Source organism: Gossypium arboreum, chromosome 1, assembly GCF_025698485.1.
Source record: "Gossypium arboreum isolate Shixiya-1 chromosome 1, ASM2569848v2, whole genome shotgun sequence".
Taxonomy (NCBI): Eukaryota; Viridiplantae; Streptophyta; class Magnoliopsida; order Malvales; family Malvaceae; genus Gossypium; species Gossypium arboreum.
Genome location: NC_069070.1, coordinates 5,898,376 through 5,910,571, shown reverse-complemented (window position 1 = coordinate 5,910,571; position 12,196 = coordinate 5,898,376). Strand labels below are relative to the sequence as shown.

Below are 12,196 nucleotides of genomic sequence, written 5' to 3'. Positions count from 1 at the left end.
TTAGAATGTATAGTGTAATTAATCCAATTTTATTTTTTTATGAAGGCGACATGCATTATTTAGTCCAACTGATTGATGTACTTTAAACGTTCCAAACTAGTGGTATCACAGCCCTTATACCAACTTTCAAATGCAAATTTTGGTTTTGATCCTTCTACTATTTTTAAATTTGAGATTTAATCCTTAAATGTTAATTTGATGTAATTTGACCATTAATTTTCATAATATCCTTAATTCATCCTGTTAAAATTCAATTTATTATTATTATTTTTAAATAACCTAATAAGATTGAAACAAATTGAAACTTATCGCTTTCGGTTTCGATTTTTTTTTTTACCTCCCTTTCTCTAGATTAGTGTTAAATGATCCTTAGCACACAAGCCAGGAAGGTGAAGATGAACAAATTTTTTTTCTTCTTAAATGAAAAATGAGGTACCTCCCAATGCAAGCAAAAGGGGCTTTGCCATCCTAAAACTCAATTGTGAGTTTGGTGATAATAAATAAAAAAATTATTATTATTATAATAATAACTTCATTTTCACTCATGATAAAATAAAGGCCTTTCCACCAACCATGCAAAAAAAAAAAAAACATCCTTTGAACCCCCCATTGGTTAATGTCACTAGGACCTAGGATTTGACCAAAAATCATCAACAACTGAAAATTCTGCTGTTGGGGGGGTGGGGGTGTTGATGATGGAGAAGAATATTCATACTATTTTATACTGTGTTTTGCTGTGTTGGGTATAAATATATGATAGCTCAACTTCCTTGAAAAGATGTTTAGTAGTTAGCATTATTATATACTCTGAATAATTGTTGGAATTGTAGTGCTTGATTTGAGGTTTGATTTATGTATTTAATTTAGTACAAATTGATATAAATAAAGTGGAAGGATCAAATTATGTCAGGGATTAAATCTCAAATCTGAATATAATATAGGGACCTTAATCAAATTTGACTTAAATAATTTGATCAACTTAATCTCATTTTTTCTCTCTCTTTTACCTGTATTTGCCAGATCCACAAGGAATTTACTCAGTTTCAGGATCAAATCCTAGTTTTACTGCTAATTAGTTGCCGAGTGTTCTTCATTTCCAAGTATCAATGAGGTTCAAATGTCAAACTTTAAATGCAAACAGCAGTTGACAGATCAATGTTTCATTACAAGACAACCTTCTCTTTACTTTTGGTCAAATTATGAATTTTGGTCCTTCTACTAAATCCCAAATTTAAGCATAGTAAAGGGGCCAAACCTATAATTTTACGTTCCGTTTTGTCTGTTGTGTTGTCTTTTTGAACTAATGATGATAACAGGGTCAAAAGAAATGAAGTATTTTGATGAAATCAGCTGAAAGCTCTTCCTTGCCTTATAAAAGTCAATAATGACAACAATAACTTAACTGATGATATATCCCATACATACATACATACATTGAAATACAATGCAAAAGATGTAAAAAACAATGGTTTCATATCATTAAGATGAGAGAAGAAAATTTCTTATGGAATTGTTACAATCATCATGATTTTAATGGAAGACACCCCAACATTGTTTTTCGTGAGGAAGAACTGGTAAAAAAATAATTTACCCCCTTTTTTTTATCTGTAAAAGAAATATTAAGATACAAAAAAATGTGGGTTAGGGAAATGAGTCCACCATATTGCAGTAAAAAAAATGTCACCCAAGACTTTAAGCCTAGCAAGTGAGATGATAGATGCACATATGAGGGTGGATTGGGTGGGTGGGAGGTGGAAATAATAAAAAGTTTTCTTTATCCTTTGCCACGCTGAGCAACGTATGCCAAGTCGGCATTCACAAGTCGCTTCTGAAACATCGCCCACTCGATTTTGCTCCTTATTCGGACCTGCGCATGGAGAAGAAAAGAAGTATGTTAGTTGGTTTTAAGACTTCATATTTAGTACCTACACCATGCAAAGACATTTGGAGGACAAAAAAGGCTAAAAGGTATACAAAATTGATGTCGAAATTCATAAAATATGCATACCGCATCCCGGGGAGATATCCCACCGAGCGTCTCGCCCTGAAATTTGAAAGAAGTCATTGTAATGAGGTTATAATCATGATGGCCATAAAAAAACATGTTTGAGTATGAATGAAGCATAGAAATCCCGAAGTAATAGATCAAAAGCTAAAGTTCTCCATCCATGCTTACCACTCAGGATATCAGATATAGATCAAACGCTATGTTCAAGTAAAACGTATGGGGATATAAACCACAACATTTTTCATCATACATCGTAGTCAAAATATCTAGCAAGCTGATGAGGACTCACCTGGTTCCCCAGAGAACGAATCCCTTGATGAACAATCCACTGCGAATCTACCACACCAATTTTTTCGTGTGCAGGCTATGGAGAAGAAAATGGAAAGTTAGCACAAAATTAAATAAGAGGCCAAGATGAGGACTAGGAGAAGCTAGCTTTACATGTTTTTATTAGATAGTTGAAAGTGAAGCTTTCTCTAGAAAATTAACAGCTTTTATCGATTCTACAAAGTAGCTTCTTTGATGCTGATTTTTCCGAATAAATTCTCCAATTCTCTAGCTATGTTACTTGGACTAAGATTTTAGTGTCAAATAAGAGTTGACACGGGTCTGTTCAAGCTTTTTTTCTCTGATCCCATGGAGGGTCATATTCCTATACCTATATCATGCTGCTTTGCACCAGAAATGAGTAATTCAAGAAAAGAAGAATGAAAGCAAAATTTGTCAAAAACTACTCACTGAAACACATCTTCTGAGAGCAAAATCTAATCCCCAACCGTGCACCAAGTCATTCTACAAGAACACGAATCGCTAAGCATTTCGATATTATAAAAAAAGGAGCAAAAGAATTTGCACCAAGTTATTTAGTAAAATTAAAACATTGTTGTATGCTCCTAATAATCCGTGTCTTCGTTCTCTTTCCATTACTCACCCTGAAAGGTGCTAGTAACAAAACGATTCACAATTGTAATTTTCCTAAATAACCCGAGCTAACGGCTAATAGGGAAATTAAACCTCAGATGTGCAATTTCCCACCAAAGGGTCGGACCTGGCAACAAGGAAACCGTTTGAAATTTGCCAGTGCAACCTATCTAGTCAGTTAATCCATGAGAATGTAAATATTCTAAACAATGTGGACAAAGCCTACAAAATCCTTAAGCACCACTTTTACCTGAATCAAATACCATACACATCGCCAAGCTTCCTGAGAAAATACAGGCGCCATGATTTCCACAAAACTGAAAGAAAGTAAACAGTATTAAACGCACCAAGGGAAAGGAAGACATCCGGTTCAAGGAATGTTTAACAGTGAAGTGCATTAAAAATTCACAAATCGAGGATACTAAAGCTCGTGCATTATGATTTTCCAGGCAGACATGATTCACGTTTTTCAGAATTTAACTAGTCACTCCAAAGTAATGATGTCGGAGCCAATTTGAACATGAAGTAATGATGTCGGAGCCAATTTGAACCTGCTCACTAACACAGTATTAAATTGTAAAATTCATAAGAGAGAGACAGGGGGAGAGGCAATACGCAGCACATGGTGGAAAATGTGGATCGCTACACCAGCCAGGTTTCTCCTTGGTAAACCTGTGAACCAAGTCGAAACGCAGAACTTCAAGGTAAAAAAAAAAAAAACAAAGGCATGACTTTTTATGATGGGTAAAGTAATTGCAGAGAGAGCCTACTTGTGAACTTCTTGGTCTTCTCTCCTTTTTGTCATCTGCCATGTTAGTCCGACATTGGGCTCCAAACCTGGTTGTGAGATCTCCAGGTCGTGTTTCTTGACCAGTTCTATATATCTGGTAACATGTGCAGAGGAAATTAGAAAGGGAAATATAAATGTCGAAATTAAGCTTAAAATATGACCAACCTCTCTGCATTGAAGTTTTCAACTCCTAGATCTTCATCCCATATGAAAATATATTCGTAAGCAGCTACAATATCTGGATGCAAAAACCTTTTTGCAAACCACCTGATAGACACACACACATGTGCGCACGAGCAGGGAAGCAAAATTATTGTCGACTTGAATGACCTTTAAGTGTTAAGCTAATCTAACAAGGGGGGACTAAAATTAGAGATGTAAGGAACAGAGAAAGGTGTAGTGTCTTAAAAACTAACCATTTCGTTTGTTTCCTTGCACTAACATGGATTGCAGTCTTTGACCACTCCAATCGGTCCCATTCAGTGGTCCGGCCATCATAATGAAAAAGCATTATTTGAAAATCCTCAGAAAACTACCTCAACATAAGAATACACAAGTGTCAGTAACTCTGAAAGCTAAAACCGGGGGGCCGAGGGGGGGGGGGTGAAGAAATGATGGAATGGTCCCATTGTCAAACCTTTTTAACACATTTATCAATATTATTCATCTGATCAATACCAACTGTAAATGTTACTAAATACTTTGGTTTCTTCTTTAGATCCTGCAATTTCAAGGAAAAATCATGATAAGAGGGACACTTATTAACCGAGAACAAAGAGACGCAATGAAGTATATTTTAGCATGCCGCAATGCATATGTTTCCGAGCTGACAATGATAGTGATATAGTGCCAAAATGGCCCTAATGCATCGAAACCTTTTCTAGCGGAAATAACACAATATGCTGCATGTAAACATTCCTCAAAGATGTTTTATGACATTTCTATGTAAATAGTACTTAAAGCATCATACCTGACTAGGTTCACCCCATAATCTGCGCAGGTAAAGATCGGTCTCTGGTACAACAATTGCTGGTGGTAATGTTTCTGCACCATGAGGATTTGTTGGAACATATATCTGGGAGAACATAGAAGCAGAAAACAATTAAGGAGAAGGACCAAAACCGAACACTGTGCCGTAATTCTGAACAAAGAGCACTGCTCCACACAAGAAGTCATGAAAACAGAATATAATGGTTCAAGAACACGGGGGTAAACAAAACTCTCCCTGATCATTCAAAAACGTATAATCTGAAGAGCATCAATAAAATGTTTTCCACTTACAAATAACAAAACATTAAGCAACAGGCACCTTATAAATATTGGCTCGATATGATTCAGAAGATCCGACCATATAGAATTGTTTGCTTTCAGATGTGGCTCCACCAACTGACGGTCCGAGGCTTAAAGGAAAGTTTCGAATCTGAAGGGATTAGAAGTAAATCATACAGATGATAGATCAACCACAGGCGTAGCTAGATATAAATTAAGGCAAACATACCTTGTAAAGGGAAACAGATGGAAAGGAAACACCAACAAAAAATCCAAAAACAGCTCCGATAACGGCCGTGATAATGAGCCTGGGACTACAATTTTTCCTGCAAAATACACTGCAAAGCATCGAAATAGTGTAGTAAATGGGGTCATCAGAATTTGTCATCATAAGCAATAAACCAAAAATCTTTTGCCAAGTGAAGACACATAAGACTGAGGTCAGGTTCAAACAATTACACCAACATTTTCTAATAGCTAAAAACAACAGTATCCTAACCTGCGGTACATGATGTCCGTACCAGTATGTTCTATTGCAGTCAATTTTAAAAGGCTAGATGCCCACAAGAACTGTCATATCTCATAAGCACCTTAGGAGCATTCTTCAAGAATACCAAGGCAAAGCAACTCTAATCGTTAACCGAGCCAAACTTCTGATCCATACCTTCAACATATGTTAAAAAAAAGTATCAAACACACAAAGATAAGATCTGTAACACATTTATGTTTCAAAAGAGTGCCTAAGATCATTCGAATATAACAAATTCGAGCTCGAAAGGATCAATAGAATAGAAATAAAAAGCCTCATCTACTTTCAACATACTATCCAAGCAAGTCACCATATATAAGTTACTGCTTCAACTTAACCAATGACTAAATTTCGAGCTTTTAAAACCTATGACATAGTTCAAGCACGTTCTGACCATTGCTTACTCTTAGAATGCAATGTGCTGCAAAACTATTAAATTTAAATAAAAAACTGCCATATTTTTTACTATTTAAACTGTTTTCATCCTCCAGAATCATTCCTTTATGCTATTCCAATTTTGGGTTTGAACCATTTTAACATCTTTTACTCAGTATCATTTTTTTTTGAACAATAAAAATTCCAAATTGTTTAAAATAATAATAATAATAACCCCCAATTATCTAATAATTCCAAACTTGCTTTAAGAAAAAGATAACATTTTATTATCTGCAACAAAAAGAAAAAAGAAAAAGGCCATTTCATTTAATTTACTGATCTCCATAATAATATATATATTTATTAATCACATTGAACAAAAACTCAAATGTTTAAACAAACAAAACATATTAAATTTAAGGTTCAAAAACTAAAAATACCTTCTCTTTCTTTTCTTTTCCTTTTTTTTTTTTTTTCCTTTTTGTCTGGAGAATTTCAAATCCCAGGATCAAAGCCGAGAAGACCAAAGAAAAAAAAAACCTAAAAAAATTTAAAATTTTGACATCAAGTAATTACTTTTATGAATAAATAAATAAAAACCAATCAACAAAAAAAATTCAAATTTCAACAAGAAAATGTTTGGTTTAGAAAATTACCTGCGTTTTTTTGGTGATGATAAATTGATTTTATTCAAGAAAAAAAACAGAGAAAATGAGAGTTTTCTTTGCATATAATTTATTTTAATAAACAGAAATAGAAAATTTAGAGAAAGTTACACCTGGTTTTTGCTGTTTGAGGGGAATTTAGAATAGAATTAAATTAATTAATTATACTTTAAATTGAATTAAATAGAAAATGTAAGAATTTTGTAGTAATTTTATTGCAAATATTGAGTTTCCTAATCTAAATTTTCACATTTAATTCTCTTTTAAAATCATCGTACGTTGGCTTAAAATTACTAAACAGAATAAAAAAAGAAAAACCAACTCCTTATATAGTTTTGGTATACTTATGAGTTTGGTCTAATGTTGAACCACATCCCTCTACTTTACAAAAAGCTAAGAACTTAGTCCCTATAATTTAATTTGATAGGATTTCTAGTCTCCATAATTTACTAAAATTTTCATAAAATTAATATATAATTGAAATGAATATAAACTTAAAATTTAACATTTATTTGAATTATAATATAATATAATATAATTAAAATTTAATTTTATAGTTTTAAAATTAATTAAATTATAATAATTAAAAATAAGTAATAAATAAAAATACATGATTCATAAATAATAACTAATAAATAAAATCAAATTAGTGTGTTCATTTTCATGAACTTATTTCAACAACATTAAAGAGCGCATTCTCCTACATATATTTAAATATATTCACAAATAATATTGATGGATAACAAACCAACAATAAATAAAAATTTTAATAAAAATATATAAATAATTTAAATTATAAATAAAATAAGCACACAAATAATAATATTATTAATTATTTAATAATCGAAGTTTTAAATAATTTATTAATTAAATTTAAATGAATATAAATGAGTTTAACCATCAACATGAGCTAAACAAATTTTTTCATATTTAATTCATTTAATAAACAAACATTGTTTATAAATAATTTAATATTCTTTTTATTTTATTAAGATTTTATATTTAAGTTTTATGAATATAAAATAAAATTAGAAAAAGGGTCAGGCATTTTGTTTCCCGCTGTATGGTTCCGTTGATTTATGTATATTAGCAGCAGATTGAAAGCTATATCAAAAAAATTGTTACATTTGTGATTTTCATATTTTTTTCTCTGGAAAAGAAACAAAGAATATAACTAAAGTAGCAATTCGATTTCTGATTTAAACGATCTTTGAGCATTGCAGAGGCAGACCAGTCATGTGATGGACCGTCACGATCTCGGTCGCATTATCGCACCGTAAAACGTCCTGACCGAGCTTGGCTCCGGCCATTTTCAGCCCTTTCAATGAAACAGGTTGGTTGAAAAGGTTAAGTGATGGCAGCTTAGAAGCTGGTGGCAATTTTGCATTAGGCAACAATGGCCTAAAATCTTCCATCAACAAAGGGACCTCAAAATCTGTTTTGTCATGCCTAACAACGTTGTCCTTTGCACTTATATGAGCCCCGGGTTCCATGTGGTTCGTCGAAAAGCTTGACTGGTTCGGGAAATTCGGGTAGAGGCTCACGTATCCTCGGAGATACATCATGTCGATGAGGAACTTCTTCCATGAAGCTTGCCATCCATTGGTTCTGGATTTTGGGATTTGAACTGGGTTTGCTTTGGCATCTTCAGTGAACCTCATGTTCATGTAAACATAGAATTCTCTCCAAAGCTTCGGGAAGAAAACTGCACCCCAACTGCACGGTAGCTGATGAAGGTACGGTGTGTTGGGGTGAATGCGTTTGAAGAACTCGGTCGGATTCCATTTCGGCCTTTCTTTAACGACTTCGACTAACCGAGGAGTGTAAAGAGAGATTGACGACAGCTCAGGGAGGGATATTTGAGGGTCATAATGATAGGCTAAGAGAGCGTATTTGATCCATAGGTAATAGTACGGCGAGACTTCAATATCATCCTCGAGGAGTAAGCCGTAGTCGTCGTCAGAAGTGGGGTACCAACTCTCACTAACTGCTCGAATTAGGCCCCCTTGAATGATCCTCCTTCTTAAGGTTTTAGGGCCATGAGGCCACTCAAATGAATCCACTAGTTTAATGGTAGCCTCATCGACTTTGCTATCCATGTTGAAACTAATAGGAACCTCATCTCCAACATAATATGCATCACTTAGAGATTTAAGAAGCCTCGTTAACGATTCGGCCCGGTTTTGTGTAATTATGTTGATCGAGATCCTCATCCGATTCCAATCTGCAATTCACAATGGACCACTAATGATTGTTGATCGGTTACATGTATCTGTGTATGTGTATATGTATATACTTACATGGTAATGCAGTTGATCTTAGATCGGGCATCCATAGAACCTTTGAGACCGAAGGTTTAGGTAAAAGCACAAGTGCGGTACCGTTTGCATTTGTTTCAGACGCCATCTTCAGAGCTTTCTTCACGTTCGAATCGGCGTCTGCCAGTGTGATCACCACACTGGGGTTATGGATCTTGATCAACCCTTTCATGCTAGAGTACACCACTTGCAGGACCGGGACCTCGGAGTTCGACGTCCCTGAGATCGCCCCGATTTGCAAATCGAAAATCTTGAACCTTCTCTCTTTGCAAACCTGCTTAGGCCAGTTGAGAGCTGCGGCAGCATCTTCACAACTGCAGAAACCATCCCCAGAGACCACAATGTAAGCCTTCTTGCCGACAGTGGATCGGAACTTCTCGAGCAACGGCGTGAGCACCTTGACCTCGTCAACCGAGTGAGCGTAAAAGAGAGCATCTATCTTTTGAGCGTACATCGCAGCCCATTGAGTTACATAACCAGTTGTTAATGCCCTCCACCATTGATCATCTCTTACTTGAACAATGTCCTTGAAGATCACAGTGGTTTCTGAGACATATGCAAGCCTATGTTCACTGTCACCCCATGTTTCTTTGTCAGTTGGGTCAACTGGAAGTACAAATGACCCTGCATTTCTGTATTTTTGAAGCTGATAGCTGCACAAATTTGCAACAAATAAATAACCATTAGAATTTTTATCATCCACACAGAAAAGGAATGTAATTTTGGACTTCCAAAATAACTGATTAACGATCATAGGTGAAATGTAGATATGTTAATTCTGACCTGAATTAGATATCTGACCTAATCAATACGAATTCAAACCCGACTCAATGCGATTTTTAATGATTAAAAGTCAACAACTTAATCTGTCTTACATGAACCTAACTAATGAAACTGATCTAAACACAAAATAACCTAAATCTGAAATAATCTGAAAAAGTATCCTAAATAACTCGAAAGCAACTCGAACAAGTAAAAAGAAATAACATGAACTCAAAATGATTTGAACCTCAACTCAAGAAATCCAAATAACTTAAATCGAAAACAATCCGAACCTGAATTGGCTCAAGCTCAAAATTAAATCTAACATGAAACTTACTCCAAACAAAATGAGTTGAAAATATATGAAATTAACTTAGAACCAACCTATGAACCTAATAATCAAGGTACTCAAATTCAGTTTGATACATGTATGTATCTAATATGTGCATTGAAGGATTCTTGGAAAGCCATATACCTATACCTTATCTGTATATGCAACTAATGTCAATGTCAAATACCAATACTTTAAGAAAAAAGAAAAATTGAAATAATGTATTGTATGGAAGTACATAATTTAGAACAGACAAAAAAACGAATGATTGCAGAAATATCAGTAGTGGAAACATGATATTGTGTATCCATCTTTTACTGTAACTAATATATAAATAGTCCATTTTTGTCAAAAATGGATTACAATATTCATAAAAGCTGACCAGTATCAGAACTAATTTATTGCAGCATTAGTTAAGAAGATTCTTTCATGGAATTTAATAAAGATAATTAATATATACTTTTTCAGATGCTTTCTATGATAGTCAACTTTCTAAGATTGAAACCCTTTAATACATTTCATCAAACATGTAGTGAGCTCAATTGCAATTTATCCATATTTAATAATGTAGGTGGAACATGTTTAATATTCAAAAGAAGACTTCCAGTTTTAAAGAGGTTTTTAAAACGTACCTAAGGTGAAGATCTTCACCAGTCATGAAAGTGAAAGGAGTTTCAATGAAGAGTGACTTGACAAGTTCAGCAGATAAGAACCAGGAGCTCGACAGGAAATCGACCTGCACGATCTTGTCGATGGTGATGTCGTAGGCGGGGTCAGGCAAGTAAAGCCCGGCCTCTTTGGATCCGAACTTCCTATAGCTTGGGAATGTAAAATCCTTTTGCCTGAATGGCAAGATCCTTCCTATGCTGCCCAAAACAGAGTTCTTGTACTTTTCGGTCCCGGCTACATGGGATAAGATCTGCAGCATTTTCTTTCCCGGGATCATGTCATCGTCGAGTACGTAAACGAGGTCGGCTTCGGTTTGTAAGGCCATTTGGAACCTTCCGTAGTACTTGAAATCATAGCTCGAACTGATGAAGCTGATCCTCGAATCATTGTAGCTGTCAACGATTCGTTTTAGGGACTGCTCATTCGGGCTCCCGAATGAAAGTACCCACACGTGATGGAACGGAAGGGTCTGTTGAAGCAAGGAATCGAGCTGGGAACATAGTGTTTTCCTCTTGAAATGGTTCAACAGCACTGTAACTCTCGGTCGGTTCGGACCACGCATGTCCCATTTCGATCTCGTTGCCATTAGCTCGGCTAGAGTTTCGGTGCCAATGGTCTTGCTCTGGAAATCCAGTATCTCATCGTACAACTCCCTCTTCAGCTTGATCATTCGAGCATTATTGGACTTCTTCTGCATGAAATCGATCTTCTCGTGCTCACAAACTTCGGAAGGCGTAATCGGAGCAACTTCAGCTCCAACAAGTGACAAGGCGGCGTCTTGGTACCTGCCGAGAACATGTGGGGTTGTGATCAACTGCTTCATGTTCCTCGTGATCCAAGTAAAGTCCGGTTTCGTCCTCAAATCAACCGCGGGACTCATGTAATACAAAAGGAACGTTGCGTACACTGCGAATGCGAGTTGCAGGCAGGTGAGGGCCGTGACGAGCCGAGTTGAGCTGGTTTTCGGGGCCTTCACCTTAGCTTTTCTCCCGACGTAGTCACCGAGCATTCCGTCCAAGAAATCGGTACTTCTCATATTCGAATTCCGAACAAATCCCATTTCATAAATTCAAAAACCAAGCAATTTATGTACCTAACACAAATGCAAAATGCTTTCAAGATTTAGGTTTTGATGGGAGAAACGGAGTGTTGAAGAAAGTGGTGATGAAGGGCAATGAAGCCTATGGCATATAGTGCGTATATATATATAAATGGAAAGGTACTTGAAATAAAGTGAATGATAAGCAGCCAATGTGAAATGGCAAAGAGAAGGTCACATGGGATTAAAACGTTTATTGTCAATAAAGTCTGATTAACAAGGAATGTTGTCTAATTATATTTTTAGTCCTTCTATTATGCTAAAATTTACAATTTATAATTCTTACACAACTAATTAGTACTACTTGAAAACCCAGTTAATCATTTTCAGCCCATAATAAATTTAACTGTCAACCAATTATTTTAGAATGTCTTAAAAAATCACTTTAAAGACAACAATTAACTATATTATCGTATTAATAACATTATAAAATATAAAATATATAGATTAAATCTTAAAT

General features: G+C 35.1%; 2 protein-coding genes and 1 long non-coding RNA gene across 3 annotated transcripts; all 3 read right to left on the bottom strand.

Moving 5' to 3' along the window:
• Nucleotides 1-1,456: 1,456 nt before the first annotated feature.
• On the bottom strand, nt 1,457-5,040 carry LOC108482336 (uncharacterized). The gene is made up of 12 exons (XM_017785458.2): nt 5,029-5,040; nt 4,690-4,794; nt 4,357-4,440; nt 4,136-4,251; nt 3,885-3,986; nt 3,700-3,813; nt 3,545-3,601; nt 3,180-3,246; nt 2,747-2,800; nt 2,298-2,372; nt 2,009-2,044; nt 1,457-1,867 (listed from the first exon to the last, which is right to left on the bottom strand). Exons 3-12 carry the CDS (start codon nt 4,384-4,386, stop codon nt 1,775-1,777), a joined length of 744 nt encoding a protein of 247 aa, XP_017640947.2. The 5' UTR covers nt 4,387-4,440; nt 4,690-4,794; nt 5,029-5,040; the 3' UTR covers nt 1,457-1,774.
• A 495-nt stretch (nt 5,041-5,535) lies between these two features.
• LOC128290638 (uncharacterized) lies at nt 5,536-6,672 on the bottom strand. Its single transcript, XR_008280431.1, has 3 exons — nt 6,549-6,672; nt 6,333-6,432; nt 5,536-5,652 (listed from the first exon to the last, which is right to left on the bottom strand). It is a non-coding gene; the product is annotated as an uncharacterized LOC128290638 (long non-coding RNA).
• A 932-nt stretch (nt 6,673-7,604) lies between these two features.
• LOC108482172 (uncharacterized) lies at nt 7,605-11,906 on the bottom strand. Its single transcript, XM_017785288.2, has 3 exons — nt 10,601-11,906; nt 8,858-9,528; nt 7,605-8,781 (listed from the first exon to the last, which is right to left on the bottom strand). Exons 1-3 carry the CDS (start codon nt 11,695-11,697, stop codon nt 7,757-7,759), a joined length of 2,793 nt encoding a protein of 930 aa, XP_017640777.1. The 5' UTR covers nt 11,698-11,906; the 3' UTR covers nt 7,605-7,756.
• Nucleotides 11,907-12,196: the final 290 nt, after the last annotated feature.

Excerpts from the sequence above, each read along its gene's own strand:
- LOC108482172 (XM_017785288.2), bottom strand. The coding sequence starts at position 11,697 with ATGGGATTTGTTCGGAATTCGAATATGAGAAGTACCGATTTCTTGGAC. Across the intron at positions 9,529-10,600 it reads GGTGAAGATCTTCACCTTAG|CTATCAGCTTCAAAAATACA; the intron begins GTACGTTTTAAA and ends AAATTTGTGCAG. Across the intron at positions 8,782-8,857 it reads AAGATCAACTGCATTACCAT|ATTGGAATCGGATGAGGATC; the intron begins GTAAGTATATAC and ends TGTGAATTGCAG.
- LOC108482336 (XM_017785458.2), bottom strand. The coding sequence starts at position 4,386 with ATGAATAATATTGATAAATGTGTTAAAAAG. Across the intron at positions 2,373-2,746 it reads CTCTCAGAAGATGTGTTTCA|CCTGCACACGAAAAAATTGG; the intron begins GTGAGTAGTTTT and ends TCTTCTCCATAG. Across the intron at positions 2,045-2,297 it reads TTCGTTCTCTGGGGAACCAG|GGCGAGACGCTCGGTGGGAT; the intron begins GTGAGTCCTCAT and ends TTCAAATTTCAG.